Source organism: Protopterus annectens, chromosome 5.part0 (assembly GCF_019279795.1).
Source record: "Protopterus annectens isolate FY-2018-M chromosome 5.part0, PAN1.0, whole genome shotgun sequence".
Lineage (NCBI taxonomy): Eukaryota > Metazoa > Chordata > Ceratodontiformes > Protopteridae > Protopterus > Protopterus annectens.
In genome coordinates this window covers 1,138,154,388-1,138,177,259 of record NC_056735.1, presented here as the reverse complement: position 1 = coordinate 1,138,177,259, position 22,872 = coordinate 1,138,154,388, and the positions used below count along the sequence as shown (strand labels likewise).

The 22,872-nt window shown below is 41.3% G+C and overlaps 1 protein-coding gene across 1 annotated transcript in view; it reads right to left on the bottom strand.

Moving 5' to 3' along the window:
• CCDC138 (coiled-coil domain containing 138) overlaps positions 1-22,872 on the bottom strand; it is a 1,743,291-nt gene that overhangs the window by 679,196 nt on the left and 1,041,223 nt on the right. Inside the window, exon 10 of the mRNA XM_044070994.1 lies at positions 3,140-3,295. Within this exon, the coding sequence (XP_043926929.1) occupies positions 3,140-3,295 (156 nt within the window). The remainder of the gene's footprint in view (positions 1-3,139; positions 3,296-22,872) is intronic.

Sequence of the window (22,872 nt, the reverse complement as noted above, 5' to 3'; positions counted from 1 at the left end):
ACTTAAACAAATATTAAGTACCAGTAGTAGAGACAATCTTGTGTGACAATATCAATGAGGATTTCTGAACAATTATCTAGAACCCCAGCCTGGTTAGAAGAGAACACACTGTAATGACCCTTGAAGTTGTACATAAACCAAACTGTAATGCAGAGAACTGATGTGACCCAGACACAGAAAATCCAAGAAATTTCCTGAAGCCTTTGGCTAGGTGAATGTGATGATGCACATCTTTTAGATCTAATACAACTATAAAACTTTCTTGGGGAATAACTAACAGATTCTGAAGTGTCAGCATCTTGAATTTGGGAACCTTCTCATACCATTTTAGAAAGTAAAGATCTAGAACTGGTTTCCAAGAAGACTCTTTCTTAGATACCAGAAACATTCTGGAATAAAAACATTTGTCCCTTTAATTTAATTGCACTAGTTTTATGACTTTTAGAATGAAGTAAGTGCTGAAGTACCAGAGGAAAACTGGTTTCGAGGGTGGGGAGGAACTCCCCTGAAAGGAGGTATTAGTATCTAGTGCCAACTGTATACTTCATGAACCACTTTTAAAACAAGAGTCTGAAACAATGTGTTGCCGAAAGGGGAAGGTACAGAGACAGTTTTTGGGACAAACTTTAAGAGATATAAACAGGAGAAATGGGGCAGGAGAAAGAATGCTGCTGTATTCATTCTGAAGTAGTCAACCACCCCATTTTAGGAAATAATATTTGGTTCTTGTTGCTCCCCTCCAACCATCTCTGTTTGGTTTTCTGTTTGGCTTGAGAAGGCAGTGACTGTTTAGTTAGTTTTGTTTCTTAGATGTGAAAGAAGATCTGGGAGATCTGTAATGGAGGCCTGAAAAATCTTGAAAACTCCCTGTATTAAGTTTCTCTCCCTCATCCAATTGTTTGAGGACCTAAGCAGCACATGGGCCAAACAAAACTATGTAAAGTTGAATTTAAATTTTCAGACTTTACCTTATCAGAAAACTTTTGATTATTATCCATTCATATTTCCTCAGTACTGTAGCAGTAGCGGTGGCCCTAGAAACACACAATCATAAACACTCCTGAAGTCATGTTTTGATAGCTGCGAAATGTTAGAAACAATGTAATTCAGAGAGGCGTAACTACCTTCAGAGGGAAGCATAGTAGGTAATTCTCAAAAACTATGTACAAAAAAGATCAAACATCCAGATGAGTCTAACAGTTAAGAATTCTATACTCCAAAATGAAAAAAAATATTGTCTTACCAAATGTATCCAATACCTTTAATTCCTTGTCCACAGGGGAAGAACTGGAGGACATGAAGAGTCTGTTCCCAGCTGGCAAAGATATGAATATGTCCGCAGGGTAAGACCTGAAGTGGGAAAACAAATGCTTGTTAGTTTGAGAAACTTTATAAAGCTATCTGACTTTCTGAACATCAATCAGGATTAACCCCTTTTAACAACTTCCTAGCTAAGTGAAGAAAACCATCTTTTCTAACAGATACCATGTCTTGAAATAAACAATATTTAAACGTTTTGTTTTTCTCTTTACGGGTATAGCTGGTGACAGATTCTGAACACATGCTTCCACCCCCTTCAAGAGGTCTATTTTCCTGGCTACATTGAGCAGCATCTCCCAGGTCTCCTTGACCCAGAAAAGATAGTTCCCCCATGCCAGATCAGATAATGGAACATTTGAAGAGGATGTGGCTGACTCTTGGCTTGTGGTGGCCAAAAAGACTACACCAGAGGAAGCCAGCAAGGTAAGTGTGTGGTTTGAGGAATGACTAATGACCACTGCACAGTTACTCACTCACTATTGCCTGAGGCACTTGACAAGGCCTATGGAGTTGGCAAGGGCTCGATTGTAAGTTGCGTTTTTTTTTCCTAAGAACAGCAGAAGATGGATCAGCTGGAGCGACACAAATATCCAAGCTGTGATCAAGGAGGATGCTTCAAATGCAGTAAGCTTCTCTGGAATGAGATGGTCAGAACATGTTTTCAAACAAATTTGCTGCTTCTGAAGTCTATTTAACAAAATAATTTCTGACCGACTCATTCCAGAGAAGCTTACTGCAGTTGAATCATCCTCCTCTATCACAAGCAGCACACTTATACTCACAAATACAGTCCCCTAAATGTAGTAATGAATAAGCAGCACATTAAATTTCTGTCAGAAACCCCTTGTTACAAATATTCATCTGAAAGAAAAAAAATGGTAGTTAAGTTGTCACACCACAAACTCAAGCACTAACATACCCAGTAATAGCTCTTGCCAAATAAAACACTTCCTAACACTAATTTTTTTTAAAAAAAATCCATTAAAGTTTACAAAAGCAGTAGATTTTTTCATAAATATAGATCCCCAAAATAGCTGAAGCTAAAACAGTGGTCCATGCCAGGAAACTTCTAATACTGGAAAGGTCCTGGATTTCTTAGAGGCAATAAAGTTAAAAAGCCCTATTAAAATAAATATTTTTTAAAGGACAATATTCTGTGTAGAAGGGTTCCCAGCTGGGGACTTATCTGCCAGAAATGACGCTGAAGGCTGTCTGCTGCTCCTGTGAAGCATCTGAGCTGCCTCTTCATAAGGATGCAAGAAAGTACTACAGAATCTTCACTCTGACTGCTGATTTTCCCTTCACAGGGCTGCCCAATCAGCAATAAGAATGAAGGTGCGAGAGGCAGACACAGCTTTTGAAAACTGGCAAACTGCTGTGTCCTTGGCAAGACACCACCCCAAACAGCCTAAAGGTTACTACAGCAGTGGGAGTAATGAACATGCAAATATCTTTGCATAAAGTAGTAATAATGAACATGTAAATATTCTGGCAGAATGTTTCACAAACACACAATGATAAGAGTGTTTATATAATGTAATGAAGTTCAAACGCCAGACACAGTAGATATGGCACATTGAGATAGAGTAATGGAAAACATTAGCAATCCCAGGTCCAATATCCATTCTGAAAAACTGTAATGTCATATTAACTTTTAGCTGTTTAATGCAAGTTTCTTAAAAAATTAGCTTAATACTTCTGGCTTTGGTGACCAAAAGTCAAAATGCTACTTTGGGGGGGGGGGGGGGCTACAAAGCAGAATGAGATTACCAACTGTGAACATTTCATTCTGTTTTAGAATTTTTCAAGTCAGGCATACCTTAATACATTTTGACTGCATACTTTCTTTGGATAAAGTACTAGCTTTATTCTGAATCGCAGTGTGCTCCTCTGCATTTAGATGTCTAAGGTGGCTATCGGAGATCCAGTCCATCAAAACAACCAAAAACTCATAGACTTGAGTATTCAGAGGTACCTGCAGTATAGACAAAGTATGAATGCAATGTCAACATCTCCATTCTACTTTTAGAATTTTTTTTTAAAAAATGCTCAAGACAGCATAACTAAATACTGAACTTTATTTTACATAATTTAAGCGATAAACCACTAAAGGCAAAGAAACAACAGAAAGTCATGCACATGGCATGGATAACATTTTGTACTTGTCAAAAATGATATTTTATATAACATTTAAAACAGGAAAATATTTCTAAGAAATAAGTACTGTTTTAGTTCTGATGCCATAAACTCACTAAAGACATGACGAGGGACATCAATTTTCCATTTTTCTAGAAAAACACTGCTAAATCCCTAATTTGAACTGTCTGAAAATCAGAAAATAAAATCCACACAACATGTCCATGGAATTTGGCATTTTAGGCCACTGCACTCATTCAAGGGAACTTGTAACTCTTCTTACATTTCCCACTGATTAAAAGAAGCACTTAAAAATACAACTATAGAAAAAAAAACTACTTGTGATGCTCAGATGCTTAGAGCTGTAACAACTACACCTCAAAGACAAATGCAGTATATATGTATGTGTGGGTTGTACCTATTCAGTCAGCATAATGAAATCTTAACAGATTAGATTATGGCCTGCCATAAAACTAAAGGATGTCCATGCATAATGCACTGGAATCTGTTAATCTAGCACAAAAGAAAAACAATGTGTTAATTCAGATCAACTAGTCCAACATTTAATAGGAAAATAAATCACAAAAGGAGGTGTGTAGGGAGATTTGTTAAATCCACAGAAGCAAAACAAAAATATGCAATTATAATATACTGATCTGACTAACTGTATGCAATGACATAAAACAAAATGTCACTTTTGCATTAAGTTTCAGCATCTGCAAATACAGAAATGTTTTCCTGTTGCGCCCTTGTCTTATTTTTGCACAAAAGTAGATTATAATCAAGTCTGTTAATGTCTTTCAGTATACAATGGTAATTCTGAATATGTCATTAATTACCCCAAAGCAATACCATTATGAAAAGCTAATGATGAAGCTTCAACAAGAGAAATGGTTCTGCTGTTTTGCAAAGTGAGGATATCAAAAGAAATGCTCACTGATCAGAAGAACCCCATGCACATCTAAAAAAAGAAATTACCTATACCAATATGTTTTAAAATGAAACAATTAAAATTTCAGTGGAACAATCCCATACCAATGGACTACTACAGTGTTTCAAAACAACTCTGAGGAAAATTGGAACCTGTTACTATCTTACCTGTTATTTGCCATCAGAAAGGAATCGGATATCAACAGGATTTGGCCTTTTGAAGCTGCTGCAGGGAATCCTGGGGGTTAATGGACACTGTCAAAGAGATGTAGGCAGAAGAAAAGACCACATTCAAAAGTGTACTAAAACATTATACAGGTATAAAAGATAGATTAAAGATAGTAATGCCCATAGTCTGAGGACATATAAAAATGATAGGGGATAGATACACATCAAGTATTCAATGAATAGAGTTTCAAGCTGGGGACAAGCTATTACTCAGTCTCCTGCACAATGAACAAGTTTTTTTGAGAAATGGCAAGGAAAATTTTGAGATCAGAGAAAAGAAAAGCAACATAAATTATAAATCCAGACAGATAAAAAAAGAGACATCCACAGCGAATGCACATCAATGTCTTGACTCCCTGGAAAGAGTTATAGGCAGCAGAGTCTACAGAACCTTGCAAAGCTGGAAGACTACTTTTCTTACCTAAGGTACAAGCACAAACTGTCAAACTCCCCAAAACAGAAAGTACAAGAATTCCTATTATACAACAAAGAAATATTAGAACTATCTAGTACAACAGATGCCAATCACCACATGGAAATCAACCTGAGGAAAAGGTTAACCTAAAACCCTATTTGATCCTTGAATCAAAAAGGAAGGCAACCTGAAAGGAAGCAAAAATGATGCTACATTTAGTTTGTCACTCATGAATCTTCTAGTGAACAAGAACAGCCTCATAGTCATGGTCCTCAATCAGGACACAACTATGTTCTGCAATGACTTCAAATTATTAAATATTACTTCTAAGTTCAACCTCTGATGGGAGTCTGAGCACACGTTTGTCCCCAAAAAATTGGTGGAGAAAAGCACCCCACTTGTTATTTAAGTAGAAAGCTTACCAAGACTAAAGCTACAAGTTCTGTGACTGATTAGAGATTAAGTGAGCTCTTATGTCATTGAAGTACTACATTTAAGGAGTTTAACCTTGTAACTGGACCATGCTCCTCAACAGTAGCTACACCAACTGAAAAAGGCAAAATTAAATTGCATAGATGGTTTTGGCATTGCAGCCCTTCAAATTTAAAATGCATCACAGACCTTGCTCAACCCACTGCAATAAAGCAGAAGGTCTGCTGAGGAGAATCAAACCATCTCAATGACCTGAAACCAATGGTTTTAAACTGCTAGGGCACAAATAAAATATACTACTGTGTACAAACTGTTTTAAAACTGCTTGCAACCTAAAAAACAAAATAAAAAAAAAATGCATGAAAAAAATGTAAAGAACTGATGTTTTAAGTCTACCTGCAAATGGTCTGTTTTGATGTGTATTACCAAGGTAAACAAACAAATAAAAATCCCTCGAAGGGGAATATGTATGGCTGATAATAAAATCCAGGTGGCAGCAAAACTATAAAAAAGAAGAGGCTGGATAGCCCAAATCAGGTTAGCAACATGTTACTGATTATTAAGGAGAGAGCTTGGAGAAAGGGATTGGAGGCCCAAAGCAATCACTTTAGATAAGCGGTGCTTATATACAATTCACTTTACCAGAGACATTTGAAACCTGTGTGCCTGGACAAGATCAGATCCAATGGTAAAAACTGCATTCAGCACCTGTGTGTTGTAAAATGTGCAGTTATTTGCTTTTTATTAAAGACCACAGATGTTAAAGGCTGGATCTTCCAAAATAGAATTAAGTCCAGTTGTGTGAATAACAATGACTTATACAAATACACTTCTCTCAGTTTTATTAGTTTTCCACAAAATGTAGTCATTAGCATACAAGCATACACAAAATCATGCAGATAAATGGCTATACATCTACTCTCATACATTTTTCTACTTCTACTCTCTCTATCCCCACAACTAAATTACACTATCATCCCTTTGTCTACACATACTCCCCCCTGAGGTTACACTTGTACCTTTTCCACATCTATTCCTACTGTCCCCTCTATCAAACCCTACGGCTCTCTACGCGTACTATCCTATGCCTTCACCAATATAATCTGTTATCATATTTCATGACCTCTAGAATATTAACGATTATGACAATCATCCATTATGTAAATAATTCTGCATCTTACTACGATCAGGCTTTCCATATAATGTATGCTTGAACACTATAACTTTAGTATGTCAGAATAAAAACTTAACGGACATAATAAAGTCATAACATTCAAGCACAAAATTTGAAAAACTACACATTAGTTTATCAGAATAAAAACTCAACAGGCATTATATTGTGTAGTTTTTTAAATTTTGTGCTTGTATGTTATGACTTTATTATGTCTGATAAGTTCTTAATCTGACAAACTAATGTGCTGTTTTCCCATTTGAGCGTGGATGTTATGAATTTATTATGTCTGTTTAATTTTTCATTTTGTTAACCATATTTATCAGGAGCTTTTCTCCCCGGGCCTCCACTGATGGACTTTCCAGGTAAACAAATGCCTAATAAATATGAAATACAAATGTGTGTATGTGTCTGTGTGCATGGCTGTTAAGCTTATGTTAGCACTATGCAGATGTACGTGTTGGTAGAGGGAGTAGATGTAATGCTTGCAAATGATTTGAAGCAGGACAGAGGCATGTGCATGCTTTGCACATTTTAATGCAAGCTAATATTAGCTATTACAACTGCTCTTTGATTTGACAGTATGCATTCTATCACCAAAAATGAACCAAAACCTGTTGTACTTATATCTGATATGTCAGTGGAACCAAAGTTACATACAACACTGGTACAATACCATAACTTTGGTTAATTTTTCACATGTACATCAAACCTGCTGCTACAAAGAGCCTACCACAAATTATTGAATAGTGATCATGTAAGTGCTGTGTAATTTTACTCATTCCACATTATCCACAACAAAACACACATGCAGGGTATGACACAAAATTCAAAGAAGTCACATAACATTTCTCACACTCTAACGCATGACACCATGGGGAGAGGCAAAAGCTGTACAACGTTAATACAGATAGATATGGACACATATATAAATACATGAAGCTAAGTCGTCTACGTCACTAGGATTTTTATTTGCTCGGCTCCTATAAACTACTCCCAATTCCAACCCACCACCAGTACATCAACAATTATGAATAAGTACCTCGCAAATACCACTATGCTTCAAACCACCTCCTGCTCTACCATTCATTCTAATCTCCCATGAATCCCCAATAATCCTACACTATATCCACAACTAAACTGCTTCCTACCCACATTCCCACCAAACACCATCCAATCTCTTTTGTCTCCTTATCTTTTCTGCAAAACAACATACTTTCTCAAAATGCTCAACTACCTTATCTTCCTCTAACTCATTCTACTGCTCTCGCATTACACTAACTTACATACCTCCCTACACAAATGACACCTCCAAAGTTTGAAAACAACCAACTCCCAATGTCAGTATCCCCAAACTTTTTAACCACTTCAATATAAACCTATTTAAACTTAACTTTGTAAAAGTCTCACCACCACAAACAATTCTACCCTCCAAACATAAAACAAAAATAATTATATTACAGTTTAACTGCATCTCCTCTAATGCAACTATCTGGCAACATACACCCCACCCCAAGACCCACACATCAACCTAACTTCAGCCCCTCCCCTTCTTAATACCAACATACCTGGTTTCAAATACACTAATCATCCTGGTCTAAAAATATTCCATATTGTGAAGATGGGTGAAGGCTGCCAGCCTAGCCAGATAGAAGTTTGGAGATAATTCTGTCATCTGTAAATATTAATGTAAACCACAGGCTGCTGTCTTAAATGGTAAAAGTAGTGTTATATGTAAAAATGGAAAATAATGTAACAACAGTGCACACTACTGACCAAGTAAAGCATGTTGTGACCCTCTGATGTTAAAACTCGGAGCCAATAAGTCTAAAGTGAGGCATCCTGCCTATTGCTTTAAGGCTAGAGTTGATGGCCAGAATTAGCATGCATAAATGTCCTTTATTGCTCTGGTTCCTGCCCAGAGGTGAAGAATGTAAATGCAGTTTCTGTTAGCCTGGGAACCCAGGGAAGTATGAAGAATGATGTAATGTGAACCAGAAATGTGATTTTAAAAACAGAGCGAATCAGAGAGCATTAAACATAGGTTCATAGTAAGTACCAGGCTATCTGCCCATGGGCATTTATAAGCCTAGCCATATAGAGTGATGGCTTTCGCCTCCCCATTAGATTAGTAACCTGGGCCTGTCAACAGGGCTCCTGAAGTGATCCCAGGGTACAACTTACGATTACCCATCCACTCATCAAGATTTCTCTTGAAGAGGGTCAGAGAGGAGCTCTGTCGAATATGGATTGGGATTCTATTTCAGAGTGAGGGGAGTCGCTGGGACAGAAATCTATCCCTCCAGCATGTCCTGTTTATTATTGTACATAGGTTCAAGTCGCTTGAATGAGTGGTTCTGAGGGATCTCGTCTTTTTGAGGTGAAGCATGTCCATTAGTTCAGGGTTTGATATGGCCCTATAGGTCAGGCACATGTCACCTCTGAGCAGACGGTAAGCGACTGAGAAGAGCTGGAGCTTTTTTAGTCGTGCTTCATAGGGTAATTGTTTAAGGCCCTTAATCTTCTTAGTGAGATACTTCTGTGGTCTTTCTAGTTGTTGTAGGTGTCTAGTGAGGTACATCCCAAATGGGGCATTGTACTCTATTATGGGGCTAATAAGTGAGGAGTAAGGGGCACAATCACCTCCTTGGATCTGGATGAGAAACCTTTTGTGATCAGGTGTGCCACATAGAAGGATTTTCTGACCATTTTTGTCTTGACCATCCAACTCAGCACTGCCTTTGCTCTATATGTAAGTTTCTTAGATTTGCGTTTTCTCTTAGAAATAGCTAGAAACTAGAAAGATTAGATTAAGTGTTTTTCTGTGATGTCAGAACTGTACTACTGAATTATTTTAAGTATTTCTCTGTGATCTCTGAATGCTTGACTAGCACTGTGTAGTAAAAAGTAATGACTTGTGTTTTGATTATTTATTAAATATTTTAAACCCTTTCAACTGTGGCTGTTTTTGTAGAGATAATTTAAGCGCTTTAGAGTACTTGCACGCCTTTGGTAAAATTGTACAAAGCAACTCCAATAGCTTTAGCCCTGGCCTATACTACCAATTGGATAATAATATTGCACAGTAATAATTGTACACCCCTTTTAAGGGTCTTTAAGTAGCTGATAAATATTAGTGGGTGGTGGCAGCTAGTACTACCATATAGTCTAGGGAAAAAGGGGCACAGCTGGAGAACATGTGCCAGCCTTCCACAGGAGTGTCTGTGTGGTTGTATAAACTCTTCTCAAAGTGCGTGTGTGTTTCAGCTACTTGGGTGGGGGACATGAAGCACTGGTTGGACAAAGATCGTGCTGGAGGTTTTAGCTTGCCCACTAGGCTGAGATCTGGACCCTACAGCTGTGGCAGCAGGGAGTCTTATTGGGGACCTGGAGAGCAAGGGAGCAACCAGCCCTGGACTGACTACGATCTCTGTGTGCTCTTAAGGGAAATTGCACTTTACTGTGTGTATTTGTTATCCTTTCCTCTTGTATGAGAGGGCACTCACTGGTGTTAGTAGAGAGGATTGAGGCTCCTTGATTGCTGGGCCAGGGCACAGGCATCACATATTAACTGGTGGCAGTGGTGGGAGGCTCCTTGATTGCTGGGCCAGGGCACGGGCATGACATATTAATTGGTGGCAGTGGTGGGATATCCACATCACATATTAATTTGTGGCAAATACTAATTGGCTTGTAATGGTGCAGGTAGAGTGAATTCCTGTAGCTTCGGTACAGTGAGCTTTGAAAGTGTTTTGTACTCTAAATCAGCCACTCAGTGAATACTCAGAGTTCAGATCACAATTGTTTTATTTTTTTTTTGTTAACTTAGTCAGGGTGAGCAGGCAGCAAGTCAGCAGAAGAGTATGGAAAGCTGACAAGGAGCCAACTGGCAGAGATGTGCCAGGCAAGGCGACTGGTGCATGGAAACCTGACTAAGGCAGATCTGATTACAGCCTTGGTTACAGCTGCATCAGAAAACAGAAACCAGGAGGACAAACAGACTGGCAGTGGAGATATAATACCCGTGGAGAATGGACAGCCCAACCATTCTGCAGAGGACTTAAAAATCTATCTGGAGCTAAAGAGACTTGAGTTGGAGGCCAAGCATTTGGAGATAGAAGCAGCTGAGAGACGGAGGAGTCTACAGGCTGAGGAGAATGAGAAACTACTATGCCTGGAAGCCGAGGAAAAGGAGTGGCAGAAGAAGCATGAGAGGGAAATGCTGACCCTTCACCAGAGCCATGGAGGTAATGGGGAAGGGAGTAACTGGACCCCAGAAGCACAAAAGGTCAGTAAATTTCTTCTGCAGTTTAATAAGGGGGTAATTTTGATAGTTTCATTCATATGTTTGAGAGGGTATGCAAAGAGTATATGTTGACCAAAGACTCTGGGTACGGTTCCTGACCCCCTTAATCCATGGTAAAGCTGTAACTGTTTTGTCAAAAATGTCTGACGTTGCATGTTTTGATTATACTGCTGTTAAAAATCACTTGTTAGAATTGTTTAAGCTAACATCTGAAACATAAAGGAAAACGTTTCATGAGCATAGATGCAAGGCAGATAAAAGTGTGTGTGCATATGTAGCTGATTGAGCACTTATTTCCATAGGTGGGTGAGTGGATGTCAGGTCACCACTTCTGAAGGGCTGACAGACCTTTTGGTGAGGGAACAAGCCCTTAGCACTTTGCCTGAGGACATGAGGATCTGATTAGCTGATAGACAATGTGCTACTTAAGATGAGTTGGGGAAGAAGGGAGACCTATACCTGGCAAGCAGGACAGCTCTGCACAGGAAAGGGACCCTCAGTACTGCTCATGGGTCTAAAGGAACCCATGGTGGGCAGCCCAAACTGCCCCAACAGAATCTGCCAGTAGCAGGGGAAGCCACTAGTCCAGGTACATGTCCAGGAGCTAGGGTTAAATGTTTTGAATGCAACCAGTGGGGCCATGTGGCATACAGGAGTCCACGGAGGCAAGGTGGGGAACAAAAGGTGAGGGAAGCATGTAAGTGGAAAAGACAAAATGCCAATAGTAGGTTGTCTTGGGACAACAAGGGTAGCAAACTACCATCAGAGGTTATATCCTATTGTAGTGAATGGCAAAGAGGCCATTGCCAAGAGAGACACAGACCCTGATATAACCATTGTAAAGCCTGCAATGGTTACAGAGGAGCACTACTTGCCTGGACAGCCTACTTCAGTGAGGGGTTTAGGAGGGATCCCATTCAAAATACCATTGGCAAGGGTTCACCTGGACTGGGAGGGTGGAAAAGGAAGCAAGCAAGAAGGTGTGTTTGAGGATATACCTGCAGATGTCCTGATAGGAATGATTTTGATAGTGCAGTACCCTGTCCTTGTGCAGTTACACTCAGTCAGGCTTGGAGACAAGCAGATAAGTCTGGTAGCCTGGGGGAGAAAACCAGACAGACTGCATACTTGCAGTCAGGACTGGTGAGGTGGTTACTTCAGGGAGGGAGCTACCCTGTAGTAGTGAGACTGAGGGTGAGCCACAGCTGCTTGGGGGTACTGATGGTCCCTTGGACAGAGTGAATGTGAAGGTAGAGGTGAGTAGTAGTAGTAGTATCCAGGCTGACAATGAGGCACCACTGTCAAAGGATGCCAGACTTCCCGTGGAAGGGAAGCTAGGAAGGGTTACAAGGAGAGTGTTGAGATAGGCTGAGCTCTCAGACACTACATTGCAAGACCTGAGGCAGGTTGCTAGGGAGGCACCTGATTCTCAAGGAAAGTGGGAATCTGTATACTGGGACAAAGGGTTACTATACAGAGAGTGGACCCCTAAGAAAGGGCTAGAAGGTGAGAGAGCACAGCAGTTGGCAGTGGCTACAGCCTACCATCTGGCACTTCTAGCCACAGCTCATGATGTTCCCTTTGCTGGTCAGATGGGCACAAAACATACAGAGAGGCATATTATGCAGAACTTCTACTGGCCTGGAATTTCCAGAGATGTAACAGGGTACTGCAGGTCCTGTGAGCAGTTCCAAAAGGTAGGTAAGGCAGGAGACAAGGTGAGAGCTCCTTTGATGACTTTGTCTGTGATTGAGGAGCCATTTCAGAGGGTAGCTATGGATATTGTGGGTCCTCTGAGTACCCCAAGATCCACAGGGAAAAAGTATATCCTAGTGGTAGTGGATTATGCTACACGATACCCTGAGGTGGTGGATTAGTCCTCCATTGAGGCAGAGAAGGTGGCAAATGCTTTGTTAGATATTTTCAGCAGGGTAGGTTTCCCAAAAGAAATACTGCCTGACAGAGGTGTCATTTTCATGTCAGACCTGCTGGCTTGCCTGTGAAAGTCTTGTGGGGTGAAGCACATGAAGACCACCCCCTACCATCCCCAGACTAATGGTCTTTTTGAGAGGTTAAACTCTACAATCAAGTCCATACTACGGGTATTTGCAGATCAGTTTAAGAGGGAGTGGGACAAATATTTGCCCCATCTGTTGTTTGCTTACAGAGAAGTTACTCAGGAATCCACAGGTTTTTCACCCTTTGAGTTGCTGTATGGGCATAGGGTGAGGGGACCTCTAGATTTCATTTGAGATGAGTGGGAAGGTGAGTGTGAGTCTCACAAGGGGTCTACTGTGGCATACGTCCTAAACCTCAGGACAAGGCTCAGGGAACTCATGAGCTTGGCCCAGGAGAACCTGGCATAAACACAACAACAGAAAAAGGTGTAGTATGACAGGAATGCTCGAGCTAGAGAGTATGCCGTGCGGCAGCAGGTAATGGTTCTCATTCCTGTCAGGCAGCTTGGGAGGGACCCTACAAGGTGGAAAGAAAGGTAAGTGATGTTAACTACATGGTGGAACTGCTAGACAGACTGCAGGGGCACAATTGTACCATGTTAACATGATGAAACCTTACCATGATGGGGAGGCCCTTCTGCTGAGCAGTTGCAGTAGATTGCAGGAGGAGTCTGAGGGAGATCTAGGGACTGATCTCCTCAGTGAGGCTCAGGCTGACACCTCATTGGAAGGGGTAGCAATATCCCAGCAGCTATCTCCTGCCCAGGTTCAAAAAATCCGAGCAGTGTTGCAGGAATTTGGGGATATGTTCACTGGGAAACCAGGGTGCACCCACCTGGGGCAGCACCAGGTGGACACAGGACCCCAAAGGCTATTAGGCAGGCCCCTTTAAAGAGTGCATGAGAGAGTCAAACAGACACTGAGGGAGGAGGTACAGGAGATGTTGGAACTAGGGGTGATTCAAGAGTCCAACAGTCCCTGGGCCTCCCCAGTGGTGCTGGTGTCAAAGAAGAATGGCAGCACCAGGTTGTGTGTGGACTACAGGAAATTAAATAGTCACAGAGTCAGATGCTTACCCCATGCCTAGGACAGATGAGGCCGTAGAGCAGCTAAGGTGGGGCTAAGCATCTTACAACCATTGATATTACCAAGGGTTACTGGCAGGTACCCTTTTCCCCAGTGCTAGAGAGAAGTCAGCTTTTGTGACTCCTTTTGGTTTGTATGAGTTCACAAAGATGTCCTGTGGGATGAAGAATGCCCCAGCGACTTTCCAGAGGCTGGTAGATCATATCGTAGCATGAGGGTTTGACCTTGCTTACCTAGATGATATTGCTATCTACAGCCATTCCTGGCCAGAGTACCTTCAGCATGTCAGGGAGGTGCTGGGCAGATTACAGAGGGCAGGGCTGACCATTAAGCCGAGCAAATGTCAGGTGGGTATGGCAGAGGTCCCCTACCTAGGACAGAGTAGGGAGTGGAAAGATAAGGCCAGAACCTGCCAAAGTGGAAGCCATTCAGGCATGGCCTGCACCAGTTACTAAAAAGCAGGTGAGGACATTTTTAGGGACAGCAGGGTACTACAGAAAGTTTGACCCCAGTTATAGTACCATAGCTGCTCCCCTCACAGACCTGACAAGGAAGAACAGGCCAGATAAGGTAGTGTGGACCCCAGCATATGAGCAGGCATTCCAGACGCTTAAAGATGCTTTGGGAGGACACCCCCATGTTAGCCAGTCCAGATTACAGCAAAGAATTTGTTGTGCAGATGAATGCTTCAAACCATGGGTTGGGGGCTGTACTTAGCCAGATTTCTTCAGAGGGGGAAGAGCACCCAGTGGTTTATCTCAGTCATAGGCTCCAACCCAGGGAGGAATGCTATGCAGCTGTAGAAAAGGAATGTCTAGCCATAGTGTGGGCACTGCAGAAACTTCAGCCTTATCTGTATGAAAGGAAATTCGCTCCTATGACAGATCACAACCCCCTAACATGGTTAAACAGAGCCAGCCAGCAAAATGCCAGGTTGCTAAGATGGAGCCCGGGGTTGCAAGCATATATGTCCATGCAGCACCGCAGTGGGATTAGCAATGCCAATACAGATGTGCTCTTGAGACAGGGAACAGGGTAAAGTATACTCAGATAGACCTAACTCCCTCAACCAGCGTTTCATAGGTAGGTACTAGGCTATTGGCCCTAGGGCCTATATAAGCCTAGCCAAAGGTACCCTGGCTTTCGCCACCCAAGAAAATTATTTTCCTGTGCCACTGTCGAGCAGAGCCACAGAAGTGATCCCTGAGGTGAATTTCCTATCTCCCATCCAATCATCAAGTTTTTTCTAGAAAAGTGCTAATGAGGAGCTTTGTTTGATATAGATAGGTAGTTTGTTCCAGAGTATGGGAGGTCTCTGGGACAGGAATCTATCCCTCCAGCATATTCTGTTTATTGTGGTGACGAGGTTTAAATCCTTAGTGCGTGTAGCTCGTAGGGATTGGGATTTCTTTAAGTGGAGCATGTCTAAAAGCTCTGGGTTTGACATAGCTTTGTGTGTTAGGCAGAGATCACCTCTGAGTAGGCGATATGCAACGGAGTAAAGCTGCAGTTTTTTGTGACGGTCTGCATAGGACATCTCTGAGACTGGTAATCCTCTTTGTGAGGTATTTCTGTGGCCTTTCCAGTTGTTGTAGATGTCTTGTGAGGTACATACCAAAAGGGGCATTGTACTCTATAAAGGGTCTGAGTGACGAGTAGAGGGGAACAATGACCTCTTTTTTTTCCTGGATGAGAAACCTTTTGTGATGAGGTGTGCCACATAGAAGGATTTCCTGACTACTGTGGCGATGTGATTATCAAAGGAGAGACTACTGTCCACCTGTGTCCCAAGGTCTCTTATCACACTTTCGGTGTTAAGCAGGCTACCACCTATGTGGCAGTTCATGGGTACTGAGTTTTTACCAAAAGGAATGACAATGCACTTTTTGGCATTGAGCTTGAGGCCATGGCTTTGACACCAGGCATCTGTCTCAGCAAGGCCCTTTTGTAGGATGTCCACATCTTTTGGAGTTTTGATTATGGCTCCTAGTTTGCAGTCATCTGCAAACTTCATTAGCCAAAGACCTTCTGTGTTGGCCTGTACTTCAGAGAAGTAGATACCAAACAGGAGAGGACCCAGGACTGAACCCTGTGTTACTCCATTTGTCACTGGTCTGAAGCTGGATTTGGAGTCTGCTACTTTCACAGTGTGGGTTCTGTCAGTGAGCCAGTTGGCGAACCATCTTGTGACATAGGGATTTATACCTAGTTTAGTGAGTTTATCTATAATTCCAGAGTGGGGGATGGTGTCAAAAGCCTTGGCGAGATCTAGATAGGCTGTGTGAACCACCTTACCCTCATCCACGGCTTTGGTGACTGCTTCAAAGACGTCTATCAGGTTTAGGAGGCATGATCTGCCTTTTACAAAACCGAACTGGGTGGGGTCCTGAGTTTGGAGATTACCAGTGTCATTGTTTATAAGTTCCATGATGATACGCTCCATAGCCTTGCAAACCAGGCTCGTTAGGCTAACGGGGCGGTAGTTTCCGGGGTCTGTGGTGGCTCCCCCTTTGTGGAGTGGGATAACTGTCACTGTGCGCCATTCAGTGGGCACATAGCCTGAGGTGAGGCTATGATTGAACATGGTACTTAGGTGGGGTGCCAGTTCATTCTGTAGTTCATGTAGAACACAGCCTGGGATGTCATCAGTTCCCATGGATGCTGTGTTCTTGGCTTTGGATAGTGCGTTTTTTACCTGTGCAGCCATGATTACAGGAACTTTGCATTCTTCGGGTATAGAGATGGGCCCTTTAGGGGATGACAGAGGGGTAAAGTTAGCACTGAACCTATCTGCCAGAATGTTGGCAATATCCGTTGGTTCTGTATATTTAGTGCCATTGTGCTGTAACTCAGAGCAGATCTGAGTGTTGCCATTGAGATTTTTGACATAGCTATAGAATGCTTTGTGGTTGTCTTTAGAGTCAGTGGCGATTTTGTTTTCATAACTAGCTTTGGAGGATTTTATGAGGGATCTCAGCTTCTTACTGAAGCTGACCAGGGAGTTTTTCTCCAGTCATGGGATTTTACTCTTTTTTGCAACAGTTTCTTTTGTCTGTTGTAGAGTTTGTTTATGGCAGGGGACCACCAGATTGGCTTCTTTTTTTTGGAGGATAGCATCTTGGTTCTGTTAGGGATTGCACGATCCATGCACTCATGTAAGTGCTTATAAAGTGCATTTGTGTAGGATTCAGCAGTCATACCTCTATTGTCCATCAGCATGGGTGTCGTGAAGTTTGCCACTTCTGTCTTAAGAAGCATGAAGTTGGCTTTGGAGAAATTTTTTACTGTGGTTTCCTTAATGGGGGGGGTGGGGGGTGGGGGAGGGATGTGGATGTCTAGGGTGATTAGCTTATGGTCGGATCTGACCAACGAGGAAATGACCTCTGGTTTGGAGCACCGGTTGCCCATGTTGGTAATAACCAGGTCAAAGATATGAATGTCCCTGGTGGGGGTGTGGATAAGTTGATCCATGGCATTGGAATTTATGAATTCCAGAAAACGTTGAGCACAACAGTTGGTTTTTTGGTTTTTTGGTAGTTTTCCCAGTTAATGGTAGGGTAGTTGAAATCACCCATTATTAGGGTGTTAGGTTGTACCCTAATATTTTCCAGTGTATTAAGAAATGAGGAGTGGGAATCCTGGGACATGGTGGGGGATCTGTAGCAAGCTACAATTTGGATTGCGGTCTTGCCCAGAGTTAATTGCACTTGGATAATCTCGGATGTATTATGCTGAGCAACTAGCCTGGAGGTGTGGATATCCTTAAGGAATATGGACACGCCTCTGCCTTTAGTGTTTCGGTCCAGGTTAGGTGGCCGAAAGGTGTGGTATGAATTATAGCCTGGTAATGCAGGGGTACTCTCTGGAGCCTTGAACCAGGTCTCTGTCACTGCACAGATGTCGATGTTCTCCATTTTAAGGAGTGCCTTGAGAGAGTGCATTTTGAGGTTTAGACTTCTAGCATTGAGTAGCAATACCCTCAGATTCTTCTTGCCTGTACCTGTTAGGGTGGTGAATTTGTCATTTGAACCTTGCCTAAAAAGGCACTATAGGGGTGGCTAGAGCCTTAGCCAGTATCCGGAATCCCAGGGGTGACAGGTGCAGGCCATCTCTGGCAAAGCATTGTGGCTTGTCGATCATGTCATCCCAGGCAGACAGATACTGGATCCCCTTAGAATGACACCAGAAGCTTAGCCAATTGTTGAAGTCAATCATTTTGTCCTTGTACTGTGGTATCATTCTGAGTGATGGCAGGATGCTACTCAGGGCTAGGGTCATACTTGCCTGGGCTACAAGATTGGACAGCTCTTCCATGTACCTTTTCATGTACTCCAAGGAGGTACGTCTCCGGTCATTCACACCAACATGGACAATGACAGAGTCATATTTGTACTTGTTGTGGAGTGACCTGAGTGCATGCGTTATGTGGTGGATCCTGGCACCAGACAGGCAGCTGACCGTAACTTTCTTCTTGTTTAGCCTGGTGAGTGGAACATCAGTGTGCCTGACTATAGAGTCATCTATGACTAGAGTTTTGGGTACGTTGTTATGCCTTATGGGCTGTGGTTGAGTGGCACACTGAGTTTGTGGGTTATGTTTCATTTGGCACACTGATTTTGTGGGCTATGTGTCATTTGGGTTGTGTTGGGGGGGTGGAGGTTGCTTGTGTTTCTGCTTTGGAGGTCCCTGTTGCTTGGGCAGGTTTTTACTGAGAGCCTCCACGAATGTAGGTGTGTGTTTTGTGTTTCTATGTGTGTGTTTTGGTGGTGTAGGTTTTGAGGGACTATGTGCTGAGTGTGGTGTGGTGCAAGTGTTTACCTTCTCCTCTTGACTGTCTAGTCCAGTCTTGGGTGAAGAGAGCTTTGCTTCCAATTTGGCTATATAAGTGCATCTATCACAGGTTGTAGCATTGGGTGGTAAGAGAAGAGGGTTGTCTGTGTACATGAGGCAATTACTGCATTGCCCCAAGATGCCCAGATTCATCAGGTAGACAGGAGAAAACACTGGGGTCACTTGAAAATCTAGCTTGAGTTCTCCAAGGGGGAGATATGTGAAGATTGGGTGAAGATGGGTGAAGGCTGCCAGTCTAGCCAGATAGAATTTTGGAGATAATTCTGTCATCTGTAAATATTAATGTAAACCACAGGATGCTGTCTTAAATGGTAAAAGTAGTATTACATGTGGAACTGAAAACAGTGCACACTACTGACCAAGTAAAGCATGTTGTGACCCTTTGATTTTAAAACTCTGAGCCAGTAAATCTAGACTGATGCATCCTGCCTATTGTTTTAAGGCAAGAGTTAATGGCCAGAATTTGCATGCATAAATGTCCCTTATTGCTCTGGTTTCTGCACAAAGGTGAAGAATTTAAATGTAGTTTCTGTTAGCCAGGGAACCCAGGGAAGTGTGAAGAATGATGTCATGTGAACTAGGAATGTGATTTTTAAAACAGAATCAGAGAGCATTAAGCATTTTTGTCTTGACCATCCAACTCAGCACTTCCTTACCTTTATATGTAAGTTTATCTTAGATTTGTGTTTTCTCTTAGAAATAGCTAGAAACTAGAAAGATTAAGCTAACATTTTTCTGTGATGTCAGAACTGTACTTACTGAATTGTTTTAAGTATTTCTCTGTGATCTCTGAACTCTTGACTAGCATTGTGTAGTAAAAAGTATTGTCTTGTGTTTTGACTATTTATTAAATATTTTAAACCCTTTCAACTGTGGCTGTTTTTGTAAAGGTAGTTTAAGCTCTTTAGCGTACTTGCACTCCTTTGATAAAATTGTACAAAGCCACTCTAATAGCTTCAGCCCTGGGCTATACTACCAATTAGGTAATTATATTGCACAGTAATAACTGGACACCCTTTTAAGGGCCTTTGAGTAGCTGATAAATATTAGTGGGTGGTGCAGCTCGCACTACCATATAGTCTGGGAAAAAGGCGCACAGCTTGAGAACCTATGCCAGCCTTCCACAGGAGTGTCTGTGTGGCTGCATAAACTCTTCTCAGTGTGTGTGTGTGTGTGTGTGTGTGTGTGTGTGTGTGTGTGTGAGCTACTAGGACGGGGACACGAAGTACTGGTTGGACAAAGAGGGTGCTGGAGGTTTTAGCTTGCCCTATAGGCTGAGATCTGGACCCTACACCTGTGCCAGTGGGAAGTCTTATTGGGGACCTGGAGAGCAAGGGAGCAACCAGACCCGTACTGACTGTGATCTCTCTGTGCTCTTAAGGGAAACTGCACTTTACTGTGTGTAATTGTTGTCCTTTCCTCCTATATGAGACTCCGCTCACTGGTGTTAGTAGTGAGGATTGAAGCTCCTTCATTGCTGGGCCAGTGCACGGCCGTCACACATCAGTATCAGAAGTCTGAGCAATATGATCCATGACCTCCACACATGGTTTCCCAGCACACCCCTGATGTACTGGCTCTCAAAAAGCATGGATTAAAGACAACATCAGAGACAAGGAAATTACCCCTCCAGGCTATAATATCTAAGGGACAGATCACACCAATAAAAAAGGTAGCAGTGTAGCCATCATTTACCCAATACCCACTGTCCGTACTAAACCCATTCTCCTTACTATGCATCTCAACTTAAGTATCAGTCTGTTATTTATTCCTCTAAGCCTCCATATCTTTACTGTGGAAGAAATTATATCCTGGGTCTCATCTAACATTCCACATCAGATCATCACACTAGGTGACCTAAACATAGACTGGTCCACTGTTAAGTCCAGCTCTCCCTCCTCCTCTTACAGCATAATTTTCTATAGTTTTCAACAGCTCATCCAAACACCAACAATAATGAACAAACCCAACAATAAAGACTCAATAGCCAATTGGATATTAGTTAGTAAACCTAATGGTTTCTAACACAGGCTCCTTACCAGACATAAGTGATCATCTTTGCATATTAACTTTATGACACCCTAGCAATCCAACTAAGATAAACCACTACAAACCAGTAGGAAACATCTATAAATCTGATAATAAAACCTTCTACTCAACTCTAAAACAAATAAACTGGGACATTTTAAAAGCTTTCCAAACAGAAAAAACAACAAATTAATTTAACATAACCTTTCTCAGGGTATTTGCTGATTAGGTCCCCTACACGTTTGTAAAGGAAGCAGAGCAAACCCAGCCCCCTGGCTATCTACTAACACCAAATCAGTAATGAACAAATAAGACAAGGCCTGGAAAACTTGGTAACAACAAAATAAAAACAACAAAACATAGACTTCTTGCAACATAAAATAAATAAATTAAAAAGATAAAGTATTTTATACCTCCCACCAGCACAACAACCCAATACTATAAATAACCTCCTAAACCCCAGGAAAAACAATACAAGCAAATTCTATGCCAGATTTTCCACCAACACAGACAGCTTTCAAATTTAATACTCATTTTGTTCAAAATGTTACCTCCCTGCTACATGGTAATCCTGCCTCCCATTTCCCCAACCACACAGCAGTCACACAGACAAATTCTTTTCTCTTTCAAGTCAATCCTTATTTCCGTTCTCAAAAGACAACTCAAACCTACAAGATCACAAGTTTTAATTCAATAAAGGTGTTTACAAAAAAAGGGCGGGTCTTAAAAACGGGCAACACATAACCTTGCAAAACACTTTATTAGACTCACTGCAAATGCAGTAGCACTCTCAGTATCAATACTTATCAACTGATCCTTCTTGAAAGCCTTCACCTCCTCACTGCAAATGTAGTAGCACTCTCAGTATCAATACTTATCAACTGATCCCTCTTGAAAGCCTTCACCCCTCACTTACGGTAGAAATCCTAAATAATTCCACTAAATAAAAGTGGTATCTCTACAGAACTGTCAAACTACAGGCCCACAGTTATTCCCCTGCACTCAAAAATCCTGGAAAAGTGTATACACACATGTCCTCAAGCACATACTTGACAATAAACGTCTATCACCAACTCAGTATGGCTTCCACCTCAGTAACAATACCAGCACCTCCCTTCTAAGCTTTACCAACTAAATCAATCAAAACCACAACAAGGCAAGCTAGTCTGTGCTCAAGTTCTAGCCCTATCAAAATCTCTCATATATATACATACACACACAAACATGTATATATGTGTGTGTGTATATATATATATATATATATATATATATATATATATATATATATATATATATATATATGACTCTACTTCAAAAGATCACTGTTCCACAATATCAAATCCCACTTCACCCCCCACCCCCACCCCCGGCTACTTAAATGTACCAACTCTGAGATCCCACTACATTGCGGTAACGACAAATCTTCCCGTTCCACACTGTATGGAGATCTCCATTCAAATCGGTCGAGCTTCTGAAAGGTCGATCATATGGTCTCGGCCATATGAAAGTCGATCTTTTAAAAGTTCGATCATCTGAAGGGGTCCCATATATATATATATATATATATATATATATATATATATATATATATATATATATATATATATGTATATATATATATACACACACATACACACAAACAAATCTCGCTCTCTCTCTCTCTCTCTCTATATATATATATATATACATATATTATATTATTTATTTATTTGTAGTTTGTTTGCCAGGATAGTCCACTGGGCCCGTTTTCAATGGAGTCCTGGGGAGAAAATCCCCAGAAAGAAAAACACAAATAGATAATGAGAGGAAGTACAAATGCAAATACAATAAAAGGAAACCAAATACACGAAATAAATTTCAGATAACACAGTTATACATAGTTGATTACATATATATATATATATATATATATATATATATATATATAGTTATATAGTTATACAATGTATACAGTACATTTTGGATAGGTCATTGTCAGATACAATTCAGTTAAGACATTTATATAATAATT